The following is a 22,290-nucleotide window of genomic DNA, read 5'->3' on the forward strand; positions in this document are numbered from 1 at the left end:
GCTAGGTGTCTCATCACACAGCGGAAGCCAACAAATGTTACAGCACTTCCACTTTCAACATGAAGCATCTTGTCGCTTTCATACCTGCAAATCATGTAGTGTTTCCGTATTTTTGTCCAACCCCTGTGTTTAAAGTTAAAAAATAAACCTGGAATTTTACCTTAAATACATAGGTATATAATTCTGTCTTGTTATCACTGCATTGTTCTCTCCTGCACAGTAAGACTCTATTGCTTTGCTCGGTAAACATGTGTAAAGGTGGGGAGTGCACATAATCAGTGTGATGCTGCTGCTTTAATGTTCAATCACAGGTTGTGATAGGTCCTAGACCAGACTTTCTGGGTTAGCAGTCATGCAAGCTGTGGAACGGACTGTACAGATTTGCAGGTAAAACAGTACAAATATATGGATGTAGCCAGGTGCCAGATACTACAAGTTGAATACAGAGGACACCATCCTCAACACTACAGGCCAACTAGTTCCCCTCTAATGCTTGAACTCAAACCCTTACCTCATTCCTGGCTATAAAGAAAGGGAGTTCTTTTTCTTGGATTAAGAGCAGTAAACCTTGGGACTCGTAGTCCTGTGTGCATCTATGCCTGTGTTCCTGAGTACCTTCTAGAATACACACCCCAGAAAGTTGCCAGCGAAAAGGACTATGGGAGAGGATATACTGTACGTATATGAAACTGCTTCTAGCAGACTCTCTCTCTTCTTCTGGGATCCTCTAAAGAGCTGTTCTGTGCACAGTGATAGTGAACTGCTGCAGCCTTGCCCACCACAGCTATGCTTCCACCAGTGAATCTGCATCGCTATGCACAGCAGGGAGGCCAAATATTGTTCTTGTTTGGCAGCCTGAGAGCAGTATTTCAGGCATTGCCACAGATCACTGACTTGGAGGGCCAACCGAGCATCCATCCTTCTACTCTGCTGGATCGTAGAGCCTGCAACGCATCCCTTGTCTTCGTGGAGGTTGCCCTCTCAGCCAGGATTGGTGAGCGGACAGATGCCCAAAATCTCTCATTCTGCTATCCATGGTATAGGGACCCTGCATTCAGACTTCATAACCCAGATTTCTTAAAAGAACCTTTGCTTTGCTTTACTTTGCCACATCTGTCACCCATTTAGTGATCACTTTAGCATTCTAAGGATTCACTCTTCATCCCTGAGCTCCAACCTGCTGGTGAAGATACTGCCTGTATTTAGAATCTGAACTGCCCATATATTATTAATAGTGGTGTGTGAACCTGCCCAAAAAAGAGGGGGATTTAACTTTCCTAGGGTATAAAGCATGAGTTTTCTTCCAGTGGTCCAGAGGGTGCTGAACTGCCATAATTCCTCTGAACTAGTATTACCTTAGTCACTGTCTCTCCCTTTCATTTTATGCATTTTCTGCTTTTAGACTTGCCTGCTCATAATTGCTTTAATTGCGTCAATCTGAATTGACCTATTTATTTGGTGTCCTACCCAAACAGTACTAGAGGCTGTTTCAGGAATCAGTTAATTGTTGTTCTGAACCTGCTGTTTAACCTTTATTAATACAGAACCTGTAGTGTTAAATGTAAAGTGTGTTTGCTGATCAATTAAAGGGCTGTTCAATATGTGACAACCTAGAGTGTCAGGCGGGCTGGAGAGTTTACAGGGTCAAGCACTAGAGGACAAGCATCATCTTGCGACCCCTACGGGGTTAGTGCTACATGTATTTAATTTACATACTTAGCTTTTTTTGCCTGAAGTTCAGCTTCAGCATAAAGATTTTTTTTTTACTATGGGAAGATAGTGGCACATTAGCCATTATATAAAGTGCTGAGCAAACTGTTGGCGCTATATAAATGCTGTATAATAATAATAATATCATCAGGACTTTATTATCTACATTCATAATAGAAGCTGTGTTACACACTCACAGTCGACTGAATTTCGTCCCAAATAGTTTCATTTTTGTTGTTTTCTTTGTGCTTCTCAAAACTATTTTTCAACTGATTTGTGATATACGGGCCAATCTGAAAGAAAAAAATAAATATATATAGTTTACAGGAAGAAAAATGCATTGCAATATACAGTAAAATATTAACATAGAATTGCTTTTATACAACAGTGTACAATAGTAGGACCTCAGTGCACTATTTAAAATATTGAATGGATACCTGTAGGACAGGGGTGGGCAACTGTGGCCCTCCTGCTGTTGTAGAACTACAAGTCCCATGAGGCATTGCAAAACTGACAAACTTACAAACATGACTCCCAAAGACAGAAGCATGATGAGACTTGTAGTTCACCAACAGCTGGAGGGCCACAGTTGCCCACCCCTGCTGTAGGACACTGCAATGTGTACACTGCACAAGTGTATGCCACGCCAAAGTATGCCACGCCATGGAGACTTCAGTGTCTTTCAAAGTTCTCTGCAAAATGCTAATAGGAGGCGAGCTTGGCCACATAATGTGATGGATGCTCCTTCTCCCAGTACCTTCTCCCCATTCATTAAAATCAAGCATAAGATGCACAGCATAAATAGTTCACACAGTCAGAGCACCCATCCCCTTTATTATATTATTAATCAGAGTGTGGCAGCAGACCGGTGGAATTTCTATATTTTACTGTGACATCTTCTATCATGCAGTGCATTGATGTTTGCATGTTGGATTATTCCCTGTTGTATGCATGCATGGTGTTCTATTCAAATTCAGTGGTTTACCTGACACACAAGCATAAAATGGCTTTTCAAAGATTGCAGATGTCTGTGCAATTGCAAATAATTAGTTAGCCTGAGACTATAGAAGGTGTCACTTTCAGTTTAGCAGAAGAACAGTTGTAAGCTATTTCATTGGTAATATGACTGCTGTAGGCATAGGAGGTGGCTGTTTCTCTGAATCGTACATAGATTAACTGTCTATGAAAGGAACCCCCTGGCCCAGACAATCTTACGTACAGTATATGAGCCTTAAGAAGGATCTTACACATAATGAAAGTTAGCAGGGGTCATACAGTGTATCAACAACAAGCAAAGGACTTAAAGTGTGATGATATAACACTATGGCTGCCAAATGTATAAAGCCACCTTCAATGAGCTATGTGTTACTATACTAGTGACGCTTATATGTTGCTTCTGTATTGTCTCTTCTAGCGTTTCTGAAGCCTTCTAAAATAATATGCAGATATTTACACGTCAACAATTCCAATGAAATATAAGAAATCATTAGCTAAGCCACAGATCTAATGACACTTGAATTCCCACTGTAAAAAAACAGTGAGTAGGCAGGTAGGGGCATTTTATTGCAGAACAGAAACTGTATATCTCTTCTGCAATAAAATGCCCTTACCTGCCTGCTCGCCATCTCCTCCGGCACTGTAATTTGAGCTGTACAGCTTACAGTGCCGTGCTAGTCTCTTAGTTCTGGGATGACAGCCTCCTGCGCATGGACAAGCATGACATCATCCCCCACCGGCCAATGAAGAGGCCCGAAAACTGGTACTCATCTACCTCTTTCTTCATCAGCCTGACAGTCTATGGCCCACCCATTTAATTCATTGAATTTCACTCCTCCAGACTGACACCTACCCATCAATGCATTTTATTATTTACATAACTCAGCCCAAAAGCCAGCCCACTGCTTGCATGGGGGCTGATGGCTCTGGAGAGGAGTACTAATGCAGGGTGCTGCCATGTTTTCTGTAAACTATGTACAGCACCCCGCTGGTCCCCTCCACCAGCCATGGTATGCCTGCATTGCATGGAGAAGCACTAAGACCAGGGGTGTATTTACCACAAGGCAAACAAGGCATTTGCCTAGGGAATCATTTTTTAGGGGGGCAGCAGTGCCCCCCAGAAGAAGGGACATGAGCAGCATGGGGACCAGTTGAGATCTGAGAGAGGCTGTGGGCTGCTTGAACCCAGCTGTTGTTCCTGGGGATGGCCAGAGTTGCCGGGGGCGGGGTTGTTAGTGGAAGGCTCTCTCGGGTGGGGGGAGGGCATTAAATTTTTGTGTTGCCTAGGCCAGCACAAAACCTAAATACCTCTCTGACTAAGACTGAGTGATAATGAGGTATGTACAGAAAATGGAAAGGTCATTAGCAAGTTAACAAGGAGAGAGGGAAAAACCAGAGAAAACAAAACAAATTCAGATTAAACTACAGCTTTAAAACATGGTACAATCTGTTAGCCCTGAGTGTTATATTAAAGCTTTTATTTAAATTAATAGAGAAGAATTATGTAGGCTAATTACAGACAGAAATAGATGCCTATCTAGCGTAAACTGTTTTTATAGTAACAGCTTTTCCTTATTACTCATAATGTCTTTAGACATAGATATTAGTTATACTTTTCTGTCCAGAAGCATTTTTATCAGTGCAGAGAAAAGGTTTTTAGCCAGCATTACAATATCCAATAACTTGTTTTCACAGAGTATTTGGCAATCCTTTCCTTCCACGGGGTAATGCAATCATTTACAGTGATATTTCCCAATTCTGAATTTTTGGTATGAGCTTACCAAATACCAATCTCATAAAATTCCAGAAGTATGACTGAGGTGCTAGAAATTGCTCATGTAGCCCCAGCCTAATACTCCATATTATCTATGAAAATCATACGAATATTGACTGAGACAATTTGGGGTATAATTACAATGGGAGTGAATATAAAGGCCTCATGCACAGGGGTTGTTTGCTTTTCTCCTCTGAATGCCAGAATTCCTGGCAGGAGAACAGTTGCTTTAAAAATGCACCTAAATCTGCATTTAGACATGTCACGTTGTGCCTTCACCCTCCCCCCTCCTCCCCCCTTGCCGCGTCCTCATCCTGCACACAGCCTCTGAAGCCAGGCTGTGCAAGATGGGGGGAGGGGACCTCTGCAGCAAGGGTCACAGCTTATCCGGCAATCTAGGCGGAGGAGCTGTGGCCCAACGCCAGGAGACCCCAGCGCCAGACCGCCGAGATGTCTCTGCACGCCCCTGGTGGATGCAGCATGGGCACAGGGGCTTCCTGTGCTCTGTGCCCTCCAGTCACAAAGGCCGCGCTCACGAGAAGCATGGCCCAAGTCAAGCCGTGAGGGCCCCTGCCTGTTAATCGCTGCTGTCCCCTGAAAAGCTGGCCACTGTGGGAGCCGTCGTCCGTTGCTGATGGTCCTTGGGAAGCCTCCCCTGTCTGCTGATTGCTGGGCCCCGGGAAGCCACCCCGTCTGCTGATCGTTGGGCCCCTGGAGAAGCTGGCCACTGTGAGGGCCCCTGCCTGCTAATCGCTGCTGTCCCCTGAAAATCTGGCCGCTGTGAGTCCCACTGTCCCTTGCTGAAGGTCCCTGGAAAGCCGCCCTGTCTGCTGACTGCTTTGTCCCTGGAAGCTGCCTGCTGCTGAGCGACCGTAAGTCGCCTACCCCCTCCTGGAAGCCGCCTGCTGCTGAGCATCTGCAAGAGGCCTATCGTGAGTGTCCCTAGAAGCCATGAACTGCCCCTACTGTGTGCCCAGACCACCCTTGCCATGAACTGTCCCTATTGTGCGCAGCAACCACCCTTGTCCTGAACTGTCCCTAGTGTGTGCACAAACCACCCGTGTCATAAACTGTCACTATTGTGCGCACAGACCACCCTTGTCCTGAACTGTCCCTAGTGTGTGCTCAGGCCACCCGTGTCATGAACTGTCCCTGTTGTGCGCACAGACAACCCGTGTCCTGAACTGTCCCTATTTTGCGCACAGACCACCCATGTCCTGAACTGTCCCTATTGTGCGCTCAGACAACCCTTGTCATGAGTTGCCCCTATTGCACGCGCAGACTACGCTTACTTGAACCGCCCCATGGCGTGCCCGGAGAATAGCTACCTGGGATGCCCCTGAGTGCTTGAGCCATCGCTACCTGTTGAGTCCCCGTGAGCCTGATGTCATCCCTAGTACGCTGTGTGGGAGCTGTGTTGAGACCAGACTCCACAGCCAAAGTCCCGTTGAGTTCCCATGAGCCTGATGTTGTCCCTAGTACGCTGTGTGGGAGCTGTGTCGAGGCCAGACTCCACAGCCAAAGTCCCGTTGAGGCCCCGTGAGCCAATGTTGTCCCTAGAAAGCTGTGTGGGGGTTGTGCTGAGGTCAGACCCCATCACCTTACCGTGGGTGTCCCTACAAGCCGCATGTTGCGCAGTGCCATGAACTGTCCTAATTGAGTATCTTTCATAGTTCAATAAAGCTTTGTGTGTTCCCCATCTTCTTTGTGTGTTCTGTCCTGCCTAAGCTTCCGTCACAAGGCACATCAAGCGTTTGAGCGTTAATGAATTCCACTAGCCAGAATATAATTTTTTTTCTGGCCATTGGATTGCATTAAAGCTCAAATGTGCCTAAATGCATATAACGTTTAGACATGTTTAGATGCGTTTACAGCATTCAGATTTTTTTCTCCTCTTCAACTACTTTCCTCGATGTGCTTTTGATGTTTTTTGCAGCCTGTAAATGCTTCTCTTCTGATATGCCTGTAAATGCATATGTGGTGTGCATGAACACATGGGCTAACATGGAGGTGCTTTTACAGGCGGAAAAAAAAACACCAAAAATCTGTAAGAGTTGCAGTTTTAAGAGCAGTGTGCACAAGGTCTTAAAGTTATAAAGCTTATAAAGGTATAACATTTTATTTTTATTCTTTATGCCAGGTACTTATATAGTGCTGTCAATTTACGCAGCGCTATACATATATATTGTACATTCACATCAGTCCCTAACCCTCAAGGGGCGTACATTCTAAGGTCCCTAACTCACATTCATATACATACTAGGGCCAATTTGGACAGGAACCAATTCACCTATCAGCATGTCTTTGGAGTGTGGGAGGAAACCGGAGTACCCGGAAGAAACCCACGCAGGCACAGGGAGAACATGCAAACTCCAGGCAGGTGTTGTCATGGCTGGGATTCGAAGCAACAACCCTAGTACTGCCAGGCGGAAGTGCTAACCATTTAGCCACTGTGCTGCCCATATCATATAAAAATTACTGTTTTTTGAGGAAGCCTCAAAAAAATAATTAAATCAGCTGACTGGATTTTCAAGGATACCCACTTATTGTGTACACTGTCCAGTTCAACTAAAATTTTAAAAATGCTTATACTGTATACTATACCTATACGTATTGATGTTTCTGGGTGGATTATTAACTAGTATGTGCTGCCCTATCTATCAGCTCCCATCATCATTCTAGTTAACAGAAGGAAGGAGATACAGAGCAGAGATATGTGCATCTATAGATCTCTGAAGCCCATACTTGAGCAAGCAAACAAGGGAGGCAGGGCCACCTTGTTCTCATACCTGAATACTATTATAGACAAACTCAAATGATTACTCTTTCAAAGCATACATTTACTATCATTGTGAACATGTTTTAATACCAGCAATTATTTTATCACTGGTGATTTTATTTACAACAAAAGTGACACTAAATTGTTATTTTTATTACGATTAGCAACAAGTGAATTCATTATATGTGGATCAACTCAACTGCAACCTATTCATTTCACAGAGTTTTATTCCATACATCTTTATACAGTCCCCTGGCATAAGGTTCAGCTATTTACATACTAAACAATACTTTTTTATGTACAGTTTAATAAGTTGTTTCTATAAATCAAAGTGCTATGTACAGTATAACAAAAATGCAAACCATAATTGTGGGAAGTTTAGTTAAATGGTGCACATAAAAGATGACACAAAAAAAACAGAAAAGGGTACAAATGGAGATGTTGGTTTCTTTTCACCTTTTGCAAGACACTGTTTATCCAAGCATTAAGCTACAGCTAATTTGAAAATGGATAAATCAAATGGCTGAAACATTTTGGAAATACAAAAAAAAGAATCTAAAAGCAACGATGGATGGAAAATTGTAAATATACTGTAAGCAGTGTTTTACCACAAAATATGGACCCGACCAATGGTGCTTAACATGGAGTCAGGGAAAGTGATTTACTGAAAAAGTTGTTAGGACCCTCAGTATTGAAACATTCCTTTTTCTAAATTCCTTGTAAAATGAATTTTTACTTTGCAAAGTACATTTTAAGTTAGTTTATTGAAAGCAAAGTGAAAATTCACACTGAAAGAAAATATAAAACAATGGTTTTTGCTTCCACATGATTGGATGATAGACATCAGCAAGCTTTACTTAATTCATTAAGCTAAGCATAAATTCATGTTGTACTCCTTTAATAAATCAACCCCAGCGAGTTCCTCTGGTGCTCAGAAGTGCTTGCAATTTGCCACCCATCCAGAAGTCTTATAAAGCCTGATCCTCGCCCAGATGTTTCATTGGGTCATCCAATCATCATGACCTTGTCTGGTAAAACTGTCAGAAATGTCACACCCTGAGAGGGTCAAGGCTTGACAAGATAGATGTGCTTTTAGTATATGTAGAGATTTTTAGGCTGGGTTTTGGCTTATACAGTTGCAAGAAATAGTATGTGAACCCCTTGGGATTACGTGGAGTTTTGCATGAATTGGGCATAAAATGTGCTCTGATTCACATCAGACAGTGCTTCTTGAAACCAGTAAACCCAAAACAGGTGTGTGTTTTTTAAGGGCAGGACAGCTGTCAGCAACACATCCAATATCATCACACTGATTGGAGTCAAGGTTGGCTCACTCCTGGCTCCAATTAGCTCTGGGAGAAGTCATTAACCTCCTTGGCGGTATTCCCGAGTGTAGCTCGGGGTAACATTTCAGTACCAAAAGCGGTAACCCCGAGCTACACTCGGGCTTACCCTGCGGCACTGCTCCGGCATGTGTTCTTCACTTACCTTACCCTGCGCTCCCACGATGTGTCCCCTGCAGCGTCCCCGGCCATCTCCTCCGGCCGATGCCGGCATCCGGCTTCTGTGTCCTGTCCCTGTGACGTCGGGACGTACGGGCGTCGGGACGTCGGGACAATATGTATGTGAAATAGGTTGAAACAGCAATGTTTTACTGTGTAAAATTTAAAAATTTTAAAAAATGTCATTTTTTTTTTTTTTTCATTTTACACAGTAAAACATTGCTGTTTCAACCTATTTCACATACATATTGTCCCTAGTGCTTTGTCCTGCGCCCTGCCTGCATTTTGTCTGTTCTTTCTGCCTGGAAACTGAGAAATGTCCATGGCGTCCAAACAGTGTCCCTTTAGGTCAAAAGCGGTTTAGATCAGCTAGAGAACAGCGATAGTAAATCAGAACCACTTACAGAATTGAGTGATAATGATTCGTGGGGGAAATTCGTCATCAGAAACTGAAAACGATTTTGCGACTGAGCTCAGCAATGTGCGAACTTGGCGCTCTATTTCACATTTCAGTGTTTTTGGTTTGATTATATTATTGAATTAAATTTTTTATTATTTTTATATTATTTTTATGATTATTTATTAAATTATAATTTATGATTTTGTGTTTCAAATTTTATCATACCCGGGATGTTTACTAGACTCTTGTTCGGACAGATTTCAGTGAGTTTTTCCTAAAAATTACAGCCTACAATAAAAAAAATACATATTTCCATGCAAAAAAATGGTACCGCTTTCAGCACCAAAAATCTGAAATAATCATACCGCCAGGGAGGTTAAGCTAGGGCCTCACATACTTTTTCCTCCCTGCACTGTGAATGTTTACATGTTATGTGCAATTAAACCATGGCAACATCTAATGTTTGTGTACTATTATGTTCAGCAGACTGTGTTCTTCTATTGTTGTGACTTAGATGACGTTCAGAGCACATTTTATGCCCAATTCATGCAAAACCCCATGTAATCCCAAGGGGTTCACATACTTTTTCGTGCAACTGTATATGGCTTAGCTAACCTGATTTTTAGCTGTTGAAAAATCAAAGTAGCATGAAGCACTATAAAAATACAGTAATGCTGCAGTGACCACATAAAATTGTCATTTTCTTGTGCATATATTTTACATTTGCTTTTTTTACATATATATATTCATTTTGTTCATTTTTTAAGTGCTGCATGAATGATATAAGGTTTAGATATTTTTTTTTAGATTTTACATTAAAATATGGTATTAAGGAGTACTAAGGTCACCAAAGCCAGTGTTTTTATAACATAATAGACATTTACCAAGAATTTGCTGCAGGTGAATCAATCACTGTAATTTACAACACATTCACCTGCAGCAAAAGTATACCTTAGAGACTAATGCCTAGTACACACGATCAGATAATTAGATGACTTATCATTCATGTTTTTATTGTATAGTAGTCTCATATCAGAAATGAAGAGGATACTAAAGTTACAAAAATTTTCGTACAACAGAATACACCTTCAGAAGTGATGAAAGTAAGTAATGTATTGTATTGTCTTGTAATCTATTCTTTCATTCCTGAGCATGCCTGGTCTTGGTCTCTCGATTTTTTTTTTTGATGAATACTGTACTGATTAAAGGAAAATCTTATCGTGCAAGAAAAAATATTGTGCTTGTTCCTTCGGATATTGCTACATGAACTGTCGTGATCGGATGTTGAAAACTATGTACTAACGATAACATTATCGTACCATCCCTCTGAAAACGATTTCTGTTATCCGATTTTCTGATTGTGTGTACGAGGCATTAGATTTCAAATAACAATATAAATGATGCATCTTACCTCTTTTTCATAAACAAAAAGGACAATAGCCATGATAACTTCAGTCAATAGAATCAGAAGGAGCAAAATAAAGAACTAAAAGAAGCAAAAAGAAAATTTGCTTAAAATATTACCTTTGTAAAATGTAAGGACATTAGCTAAATGAGTTACGGTATATCAATATGTTCTCTTTTGTCCATAAATTGAATCAGTGTAGTAAAATTACAGTTATCAACATATGACCAGAAGTCCTCATGCACACTGGATGTTTTTACAGCTGCTGTTTTTGGCTTTTGGCGTTCTACAGCCAGTAAACTCCCCAGCATGTTATCCTATGCGTCCATGCACACCTAGGCTTTAATCAGCATTTTTGGCAGGAAAAAAACCCCAGAACTAGTGGGTTTCTATAGGAGTTTTTTAGCTGTAAAAATGCTCTAACACTGCTAAACGCAGTAAAACATGGCAAACTGGCAGTTTTGGGCGTTTTTTTTTAGCCAAATTTTATTTTTTTGTGTGTAAAAATCGCAAACATGGAAAAAAGTGGCAAAACGCTAATGCAAAAATGTTAAAAAATGCGGAAAAACCTTTCAATGCAATGTAATACAGCTAATGCTACTGGCGTTTTTAAAACGCCCAGTGTGCATGAGGACATATGGTAAAAGTACTTAGTTAAAGTGGAAGCCCTTTATTGAATGTAGACATTTTTGGACAACAGTTGCTCAAAATAATATTTATAATTTATAGAAGAAATAAAGAGAATTTCCTTAATATTTATTAATCCATTGAAATTTTTTTGTAGTTTTGGATAGAGCGTAGAAGAGTTAACATTTCTGTCAGCTTTTTATTTCTGTCTGTGATCCACCTGAGGAAATTTCCCTCATTTCTTGTTCCTGTGATACTCGTAGAAGATATAAGAGGAATGGTGGTCAGGAGAGAACGACACAGACAGCAATAAATAATTGTCCAAAATTGAAATCTTTTCTCACACTACTAAAAATATGTTTTCTTTTGTTTGTGAACCCCCACTGGGGAAATTTCCCATCACTTCCTGTCCCAACAGAAGAAATCTAACAGGGACACATTATATGATAATAAAGAAAACTTGACAGAAGCTGTAACTGTCTCTAAGATTAAATAAAATAACTGTACATGTTTAGGATTCTTATAGTTTCTGTGTAGAAGACTAACCATCTGACACCAATTCATTGTGCCCAAGAGTGATTGTAAGGAATTCCCAAAATTTTCTTCTAGCAAGATAACGCCTTCCCCCTGCAAATAGCAATGCTCTCTCTGACACCCCAGAATAACCTTCAGAAAGTCAATACTCACAGTGAGAAGTAGGCACTTATTCTCCTTAATTGCTCCCATGCATCCTACAAATCCGAATACCATTATAACACATCCAAAAATAATCAACATATTGCCAGTTGTGAGAGATGGAATGTCTGGAAATAGGTTCCCATAGATGTTATGAACAACAAAGTAGATTCCAATAGCTATGATAGAGCATCCAATTGCCTGTTAAAAACATAAATGAGATATCATAGGAGCAGTAAAATGTTGTTTGTAATACATTAAAACTGCAATCATAAAAACAACAAGCTGTTGTTAGAAAGTTGTAAGACATACATACATACAAACATATGTGAAAGATCAAATGGGAAATTGGCATTGAAGGTGGCTTCTGCTATGCTTGCACAAGACTATAATGTCGAAGGAAGCCACTGGGCAAAGCACAGGTTGACTTTACTTGTTTGCATACAAATCAGCAGTTGTTTAAGAATTAGAACTGCAAATCAGCTCAATCGAAATGCAATAACAACTCAAAGACACTCAAAAGTAGATTCCTTTCTGAAGGCTGCCAAGCTGTGCCATGCAGGGCAATGAGTTGCACTGTGTAAAAATGCATATATGCCTTTTTATGCTGCATACACCATTGCACATGTATGGTGTGAACAGGACACATAGATAACAATTCCTTTCTATGTGCACTTGTCTGAAAGGAGAAGTATGGCCAAAGCTTTTTTTGGCTATACTTCTATGGATCACAGGATTGTAGTTCGTTCTGTATGCCTGTGACCCATTTTCAGCCAACAGTGGGCTAAAGTGTACTGTCAGCTGATGTCACTCAGCCTTTCTAGGCTCTGGAAAGATCCCAGCTTTAAAGTGGGGATCCACCCAGACACCTGGAACGGTAGCTGGCTCAGCCTCTCAGCAAGCTGCTAAGCATCTGACACAGCCATTCCTGCTCTCTCCACAGTCTAGTGCTCCAGTGAGTGTTGGAGAGGCAAAGCAGAGAGCCGGTGACTGACAGTCACCACCTTTCTGCTCCCTGAATACCCAGAACTGAGCAATCAGCGCTCTTTGATCTCTCAGGTCTTGATGTTACAGTTGGTGGGGGACAGCTGCAGCTGGGATCAGTGCTGCAGCTATCTAGGTGAGTATGATTTTTTTGTGTTATATATTCCTGAAGTTCTCTTTTAAACCAGAGTTGATCTATGCAAATCAACACAGTTCAACGGACAAGGTATAAATAAGCCAGCCCTTAGTATCTCACCATCTATTATTCTTGAACAGACATCTATTAATGTATATATATATATATATATATATATATATATATATATATATATATATATATATATTATATACATAAATAGATAGATAAGCAAATTTAGACCAAAAAATGATCATTAACATTTTGCCAACATTTATTACAAAAAGAACTACATACAGTACTGGTATTACTTACCCAAAACAATAAATTGAAGACAAACAGCATATACTTGAGCACTTTGATACACTTGCTCATTTTTGTAGTTTTTAAGTCTGAAATATATAGAACATAATGATTTAATACTTAACATTCACTTGAAATATAGCCTATAACAATGTATTCATAGAGTATAGCATACTATCTGTTTTACTTTGTTTTGACATAGTTTTTGATAGATAGCTCAAAAGGATCTTGATTGTCCTTGAAAGGAGGTTATATCATTTCTTGTAACAGACACAAACAGGGCTTACACGTGACTTACATGTCAAACGTGGCAGATCGCATTGCACCATATGTATGACTGACATCATTTATTTGTTTAATAATTATTAAAGATGAACTCCAGATTAACATGTAAATAAACAGAGGAAATACATATAAAGAGCTGTTTTACCTGCCAAAGTACTTATATTTATAATATTTATTATATTGCAGAACTGACACACAGCACAGCTAGGCTGGTAATACCACTTTTTTTTATTACAGTTTTAGACTGTAGAGGGAATACATTAGTATCCTGTCTCCACCCATAGCCTACTGATTGGAAAGTGAAAGGGCAGCAGAAAACTGATGAGGCCATCACCTTCTCTTTTTTCTCCTGCCCTGCAAGCCACACATCTGACTGATCCCCAGTCTTTTAGTCTAATCTCTACAGCAGGTGTCTCCAAATGTTCTAAACAAAGGGCCAGTGTACTGTCCTTCCAACTTTAGGGGGGGGGGTGGACTGTGATCAACCACAGTAGCAAATATCCTGGTGTCGGTGGAGTAAACAATACCCCATGATGGAAGAATAGTGACCCATCATTGGTGTCAGTGGGAGGAATGGTGCCCTATCATTAGTGACAATGGGAGAAATAGTGCCTCATTATTGGTGTCAGTGGGAGAAATAGTGCCTCATTATTGGTGTCAGTGGAAGGAATAGTGCCCCATCATTGGTGTCAGTGGATAAAATATTGCAGGTAAAATAATTTTTGAAAATTATTTATGTGAAACCTTAAACTATATTGTATTTGATTATGTTTGTTGATCTCACCAATCAATATTTGACAGTCTCTGGCCAGCTTTAGGTCATTTATAGATTGGTAGATGTCTCCTCAAGAACAATGGATGGTGAGATACCAGTATTCCCTTCTCTTCAACTCAGTCAATGGGTGGATGTGGCTAATGGTGCTGTTTTTTCCTTAAAAATAACTGCTTGTTATGGACTTTTAGAAAGCTCTAACTGACCCAAACGTTGCCTGAGCGACAATCATAGACACAGTTCCACTTTAACCACTTGCCCTCCAGAGGATTTACCCCCCTTAATGACCAGGCCTCTTTTTGGTATTCGGCGCTGCACTATTTCAACTGATAATTGCGCGGTCATGCAATGCTGTAACCAAACCAAATTTACGTCCTTTTTTTCACACAAATAGAGCTTTCTTTTTTTTCACTTTTTTTCTTTTTGATCACCTGTGCGATTTTTATTTTTCCGTACTATAAACAAAAAAATACCGAAAATTTTGAAGAAAAACAATATTTTTTACTATGTAGTAAACTCAAAGTTAGTCATAAATTTAGGCCAAAATGTATTCTGCTACATGTTTTTGGTAAAAAAAATCCCAATAAGTGTATACTGATTGCTTTGTGTGAAAGTTATAACTAGAGATGAGCGAATTATTCAAAAATTCGATTCGGCCGATTCGCCGAATTTGCGGGAGAAATTCGATTCGATGCGAATTTATTCGCTGCGAATTTAACTTATAAAAAGGGTTTCTAGGCTTCAGAGAGCCTTTATATTAGTGCAGAACACTGGACCATAAATGGAAACAAATAGATACAATGTTTCAACCGCTGTATGGAGTGAATGTCAGAGAACTGTCAGAAATAGCGGAGCTCTGCAGATACACTTAGCGGAGCTCTGCAGATACACTTTTTGCCGGCTTGGAATTCCTCTTATTTTCATCCTACTTCTTCTTCTTCTTCATCCTCATCCTCATCCTCAGAAGAAGAAGAAGAGGATGAGGATGAGGATGAAGAAGAAGAAGAAGAAGAAGAAGTAGGATGAAAATAAGAAGAATTCCAAACCGGCAAAAAGTGTATCTGCAGAGCTCCTCTATTTCTGACAGATACACTTTTTGCCGGCTTGGAATTCTTCTTATTTTCATCCTACTTCTTCTTCTTCTTCTTCTTCTTCTTCTTCTTCTTCATCCTCATCCTCTTCTTCTTCTTCTGAGGATGAGGATGAAGAAGAAGAAGAAGAAGAAGAAGAAGAAGTAGGATGAAAATAAGAAGAATTCCAAGCCGGCAAAAAGTGTATCTGCAGAGCTCCGCTAAGTGTATCTGCAGAGCTCCGCTATTTCTGACAGTTCTCTGACATTCACTCCATACAGTGGTTGAAACATTGTATCTATTTGTTTCCATAAATGGAAACAAATAGATACAATGTTTCAACCGCTGTATGGAGTGAATGTCAGAGAACTGTCAGAAATAGCGGAGCTCTGCAGATACACTTTTTGCCGGCTTGGAATTCTTCTTATTTTCATCCTACTTCTTCTTCTTCTTCTTCTTCTTCTTCTTCTTCTTCTTCTTCTTCATCCTCATCCTCAGAAGAAGAAGAAGAGGATGAGGATGAGGATGAAGAAGAAGAAGAATAAGAAGTAGGATGAAAATAAGAAGAATTCCAAACCGGCAAAAAGTGTATCTGCAGAGCTCCTCTATTTCTGACAGATACACTTTTTGCCGGCTTGGAATTCTTCTTATTTTCATCCTACTTCTTCTTCTTCTTCATCCTCATCCTCATCCTCTTCTTCTTCTTCTTCTGAGGATGAGGATGAGGACGAAGAAGAAGAAGAAGAAGTAGGATGAAAATAAGAAGAATTCCAAGCCGGCAAAAAGTGTATCTGCAGAGCTCCGCTAAGTGTATCTGCAGAGCTCCGCTATTTCTGACAGTTCTCTGACATTCACTCCATACAGCGGTTGAAACATTGTATCTATTTGTTTCTTTTCATTCTTCTCATTCTTCTTCTCATTCTTCTTTTCATTCTTCTTCTCATTCTTCTTTTCATTCTTCTTCTTCTTTTCATTCTTCTTTTCATTCTTCTTCTCATTCTTCTTTTCATTCTTCTTCTTTTCATTCATTCTTCTTCTTCTTTTCATTCTTCTTCTTCTTCTTTTCATTCTTCTCATTCTTCTTTTCATTCTTCTCATTCTTCTTCTCATTCTTCTTTTCATTCTTCTTCTCATTCTTCTTTTCATTCTTCTTCTTCTTTTCATTCTTCTTTTCATTCTTCTCATTCTTCTTTTCATTCTTCTTCTCATTTTTCTTTTCATTCTTCTTCTTCTTTTCATTCTTCTTTTCATTCTTCTTCTCATTCTTCTTTTCATGAAGAAGAAAAGAAGAATGAGAAGAATGAAAAGAAGAATGAAAAGAAGAAGAATGAAAAGAAGAATGAGAAGGAGAATGAAAAGAAGAATGAAAAGAAGAATGAGAAGAATGAGAAGAATGAGAAGAATGAAAAGAAGAATGAAAAGAAGAAGAAGAATGAAAAGAAGAAGAAGAATGAAAAGAAGAATGAAAAGAAGAAGAAGAAGAATGAAAAGAAGAATGAAAAGAGGAAGAAGAATGAAAAGAAGAAGAAGAAGAATGAAAAGAAGAATGAAAAGAAGAAGAAGAAGAATGAAAAGAAGAATGAAAAGAAGAAGAAGAATGAAAAGAAGAAGAAGAAGAATGAAAAGAAGAATGAGAAGAAGAATGAAAAGAAGAATGAAAAGAAGAATGAGAAGAATGAAAAGAAGAATGAGAAGAATGAAAAGAAGAATGAAAAGAAGAAGAAGAAGAAGAATGAAAAGAAGAAGAAGAATGAAAAGAAGAATGAAAAGAAGAAGAAGAATGAAAAGAAGAAGAAGAAGAATGAAAAGAAGAATGAAAAGAAGAAGAAGAATGAAAAGAAGAAGAAGAAGAATGAAAAGAAGAATGAAAAGAAGAAGAAGAATGAAAAGAAGAAGAATGAAAAGAAGAAGAAGAATGAAAAGAAGAATGAAAAGAAGAAGAAGAATGAAAAGAAGAAGAAGAAGAATGAAAAGAAGAATGAAAAGAAGAAGAAGAATGAAAAGAAGAATGAAAAGAAGAAGAAGAAGAATGAAAAGAAGAATGAGAAGAATGAAAAGATTCTTCTTCTTCTTCTTTTCATTCTTTTTTTCATTCTTCTTCTTCTTTTCATTCTTCTTCTTTTCATTCTTCTTTTCATTCTTCTCATTCTTCTTTTCATTCTTCTCATTCTTCTTCTCATTCTTCTTTTCATTCTTCTTCTCATTCTTCTTTTCATTCTTCTTCTTCTTTTCATTCTTCTTTTCATTCTTCTCATTCTTCTTTTCATTCTTCTTTTCATTCTTCTTCTCATTCTTCTTCTTCTTTTCATTCTTCTTCTCATTCTTCTTTTCATGAAGAAGAAAAGAAGAATGAGAAGAATGAAAAGAAGAAGAATGAAAAGAAGAATGAGAAGAAGAATGAAAAGAAGAATGAAAAGAAGAAGAAGAAGAATGAAAAGAAGAAGAAGAATGAAAAGAAGAAGAAGAAGAAGAATGAAAAGAAGAAGAATGAAAAGAAGAAGAAGAATGAAAAGAAGAATGAAAAGAAGCAGAAGAATGAAAAGAAGAAGAAGAAGAATGAAAAGAAGAATGAGAAGAATGAAAAGAAGAAGAAGAAGAATGAAAAGAAGAATGAAAAGAAGAAGAATAATGAAAAGAAGAAGAAGAAGAATGAAAAGAATGAAAAGAAGAAGAAGAATGAAAAGAAGAATGAAAAGAAGAATGAGAAGAATGAAAAGATTCTTCTTCTTATTTTCATTCTTCTTTTCATTCTTCTTCTTCTTTTCATTCTTCTTCTTCTTCTTTTCATTCTTCTTTTCATTCTTCTCATTCTTCTTTTCATTCTTCTCATTCTTCTTCTCATTCTTCTTTTCATTCTTCTTCTCATTCTTCTTTTCATTCTTCTTCTTCTTTTCATTCTTCTTTTCATTCTTCTCATTCTTCTTTTCATTCTTCTTCTCATTCTTCTTTTCATTCTTCTTCTTCTTTTCATTCTTCTTCTTCTTCTTTTCATTCTTCTTCTTCTTCTTTTCATTCTTCTCATTCTTCTTTTCATTCTTCTCATTCTTCTTCTCATTCTTCTTTTCATTCTTTTTCTCATTCTTCTTTTCATTCTTCTTCTTCTTTTCATTCTTCTTTTCATTCTTCTCATTCTTCTTTTCATTCTTCTTCTCATTCTTCTTTTCATGAAGAAGAAAAGAAGAATGAGAAGAATGAAAAGAAGAATGAGAAGAAGAATGAAAAGAAGAATGAAAAGAAGAATGAGAAGAATGAAAAGAAGAATGAAAAGAAGAAGTATTCCAGTACAGCAAAAAGTGTATCTGCAGAGAGCTCCGCTATTTCTGACAGTTCTCTGACAGTTCCTTCACATTTACAGCGGTTGAAACATTGTATCTATTTCCGAATAAAAACATCTGTATCCTAAATGGAAACAAATAGATACAATGTTTCAACCGCTGTACATGTGAAGGAACTGTCAGAGAACTGTCAGAAATAGCGGAGCTCTCTGCAGGGACACTTTTGCCGGCTGATCGGGAAAAATCCGATTCGCGCACCCGAAGTATGCTAATATTCGGATTCGCCTCGAATCGAATTTTTCCTGAAATTCGAAACGAATTCCACTTCGCCTGGTTCGATTCACTCATCTCTAGTTATAACGTCTACAAACTATGGTATAGATACTGCAATTTACACCATTCTTTTTCTATACAACACTGCACTAGTTTAATTGAGAATTGCGCGGTCATGCAATATGGTACATAAATGCAATTTATGTCCTTTTTTCACACAAATAGAGCTTTCTTTTGGTGGTATTTGATCATCTGTGCGCTTTTTATTTTTGGTGCTATAAACAAAAAATGTTTTGAAGAAAAAAACATTTTTTGAAAAAAAAAATTGTATTTTCTCATTTCTATCATAAAAAATATCCAAAAAAGCAAAAATGTTGTCATAAATTTAGGCCAAAATGTATTCTGCTACATGTTTTTGGTTACAAAAATCCCAATAAGTGTATATGGATTGCTTTGTGTATGTGGATGTGCTTTGTTATAGCATCTACAAACTATGGTATATCTATACCAATGGAATTTACTGAAAGGCATATTGCATCCATGGAAGATTTATTTTTTTTCCACAAATATTTGCAAAAACATTATTTTTTTTACACAAAGTTGTCATTTAAATTATATATTTCTCACACCTGCTCTGTGTAGTGGTTTTGCACAGAGTGGCCCCAATCCTTCTCTTCTGGGGCCCCCACTGGCCATCTGGGCTCCTCCTCTTCTTCATGTGTCCCAATAGTAAGTCTTTTGCAATGGAGGCACACTGTGTCTGCACGCTCCTGAGCTATGTGTCTATGGAGCCACGCTCCATCAACTTACACTGCGAGACTTAGCCTTGCCCCCACTTCCTCCTCACTGCATTTGATTGGGACGGCAGCAGGAGCCAATGGCTCCTGCTGCTGCTTGATTGCTGTGTGAAGAGGAAGCGAGGGAAGAAGATATGTAGCTGGGCACAGTGCTGGATCTACTCTCCCCTCTTTTCCCCAAAGGAATACAGAGAAATAGAAAATGTTTTTTACTTTAACCACTTGCCCACCTGAGGATTTACCCCCCCCCCCCCCCACTTCCTGACCAAGCCATTTTTTTTTATATGGTGTTGTGTTACTTTAACTGACAATTGCGCGGTCATGCAACTTTGCACCCAAATAAATGTATGTCCTTTTTCCCCACAAATGGAGCATTCTGGTATTTGATCGCCTCTTTGTGTTTTTTTTGCGCTATAAACAAAAAAAGGCCGACAATTTGGAAAAATGTTTTACTTTTTGCTAGAAAACATATCCAGTAAAAAAATGTAAATATATAATTTTGTCATAAATTTAGGCCAAAATGTAATCTGCTACAAGTCTTTGCTAAAAAAAATCCCAATACGTGTAAATGAATTGGTTTACGTGAAAGTTATAGCGTCTACAAATGGCGGTATATATATATATATATATATATATATTGGAATTTTTTTTTATACTAGTAATGGCGGCGGTCATCAACTTATAGCGGGACTGTGGCAGGCATTCTGACACTGGGTGGGAACTGACTGTCACTAACATCCCCAGTGACATTAATACAGTGATTAGTGCTAATAAAAAGCATTGACACTGTACTAGTGACACTGGGAAGAAAGGGATTAACATCTGGGGCAATCAAAGGGTTAACTGTGTGCTGTGTTTGTGTCACATGTGCTGTTTTACTATGTAAGCATGCTGCTCTGTATTGCTTTGCTATGCAGAGCAATACAAAGCAGCATGCTGGTGCTGACAGGAGAGAGATCTGTATTGTTTACATACAGACCTATCCTCTCTCAGTGTTCCTCGGTGACCGCCGGGGAATCTCCGACCGGCACCCGGTGATCGACGGATGTAACTGCCAATGGCGGTGTGGATAGGGCGGCGCGTGTGCACCCCCTACCCAGAGATGCAAAATCACATATATATATGTGATTTTGCACAGCCCTGCCACCCTGTAGCAGTAGTTCAAAGAATACATTAAGGTAAAAAACGTTTTAGTATCACTTTAAGGTAAAAATGTGTTCTATTTCTCTGCCCCCCCTTCACTGTGTGAAGGGGAAGAGAGGAGAGAAGAGATCAGCGTTGTGCACGACTGCATCTCTTCTCCTCTCTCTTTCTCTTCACAAAGCACTCGAGCAGCAGCAGGAGCCATTGGCTCCTGCTGCTGTCAATCAAATGCAGTGAAGAGGAAGTGGGGGGGAGGCAGGGCTAAGTCTGGCTGTATACAGCTCAGAAGTAAACAGACACTCCACAGCTTGGGAGCGCGCAGACACCGTGTGCCTCCATAGCAAACGGCTTGTGGACATACGAAGAAGAGGAGGAGCCAGGATCGCCGACAGGGACCCGAGAAGATGAGGATTGGGGCCACTCTGTGCAGTACCATAGCACAGAGCAGGTGAGTATAACATGATTTTTATTTTAAATAAAACATTTTTTTTTAACTTTAGTAACATTTTAAATAGTATAATTATATCTGCTAGTAAAGGTTGAAAATGGAAATACACCCAAACCCAAGTGAACAGGCATCCGGAAACTGAACACTTTCATTGCTGTAAGCTGCAGATAGTTTCATTTCTATTCAGCATTTAAACTTAATTCCACAAAAACATCTAAATATATCACTGAAGATGTAAAGCTGAGTTCAACAGTGCATGGTGTTTCCTGTATGTGTCTACGTGTTTTTTGTTGCTACATTTGTGTAAAAAACACTTTTTTAAAAATAAAATCTGAAAAAAATATATTAAAAAAACACATATTGCGAACATTTCACCTGCCAAAAATGGCATTTTTATCCATTCTGAGACTTACACAGCTCTGCCACACAGCAAAGCCCAGTAGATGACACAACTTTCTTATTAGAGTTAAGGAAGGTGTCGTCTCTCTACCTACAGCCTACTGATTGGACAGTAAAGGATCATTGGATGACTGATGATGGTATCCCTCACTCTGCTCTCTCTGCTCTCTCTTCCTTTCGGCTTCCTTGTTATCAGCATATTTGCATGCACTCTTGCAATGTTGGGAGTGAACATCTAATGGCTTTCATGTCCATTTGGGGGTTACTAACTAGGAATTTTTAGCCAGGCTTCTAAGCGGTAAAGCTTTAATATTGAATTCATTCTCTGCCCGAAGTTCAACTTTAAAGTCATTCTTAAGGCAGAAGGCTTTTTTTACCGTAATGTATTCTCCGCATTAAGGTAAAAAGCTTTCTGAGTGCAGTGCCCACCCTAAACACTTGGAAATAGTAATAATAAAGTAAGCGCTCATATACAATACAAAGCAGCTGAACATATAGGAAAACACATAAAAGTCCCAAAATGCATAGATAAAAAAT

The 22,290-nt window shown here is 39.0% G+C and overlaps 1 protein-coding gene across 1 annotated transcript in view; it reads right to left on the reverse strand.

Annotated features, from left to right (window-relative positions):
* Positions 1-22,290, reverse strand: part of LOC149469950 (leukocyte surface antigen CD53-like) — a 51,990-nt gene that overhangs the window by 11,863 nt on the left and 17,837 nt on the right. Inside the window, exons 2-5 of the mRNA XM_089668154.1 lie at positions 13,304-13,380; positions 11,881-12,069; positions 10,573-10,647; positions 1,908-2,003 (exon numbers count right to left, since the gene is read on the reverse strand). Coding sequence (XP_089524280.1) covers positions 1,908-2,003; positions 10,573-10,647; positions 11,881-12,069; positions 13,304-13,363 — 420 coding nt within the window. The 5' untranslated portion in view covers positions 13,364-13,380. The remainder of the gene's footprint in view (positions 1-1,907; positions 2,004-10,572; positions 10,648-11,880; positions 12,070-13,303; positions 13,381-22,290) is intronic.

Source organism: Staurois parvus, unplaced genomic scaffold (assembly GCF_062004578.1).
Source record: "Staurois parvus isolate SC_StPar_1 unplaced genomic scaffold, SC_StPar_1.0 ptg000056l, whole genome shotgun sequence".
NCBI classification, from domain to species: Eukaryota; Metazoa; Chordata; class Amphibia; order Anura; family Ranidae; genus Staurois; species Staurois parvus.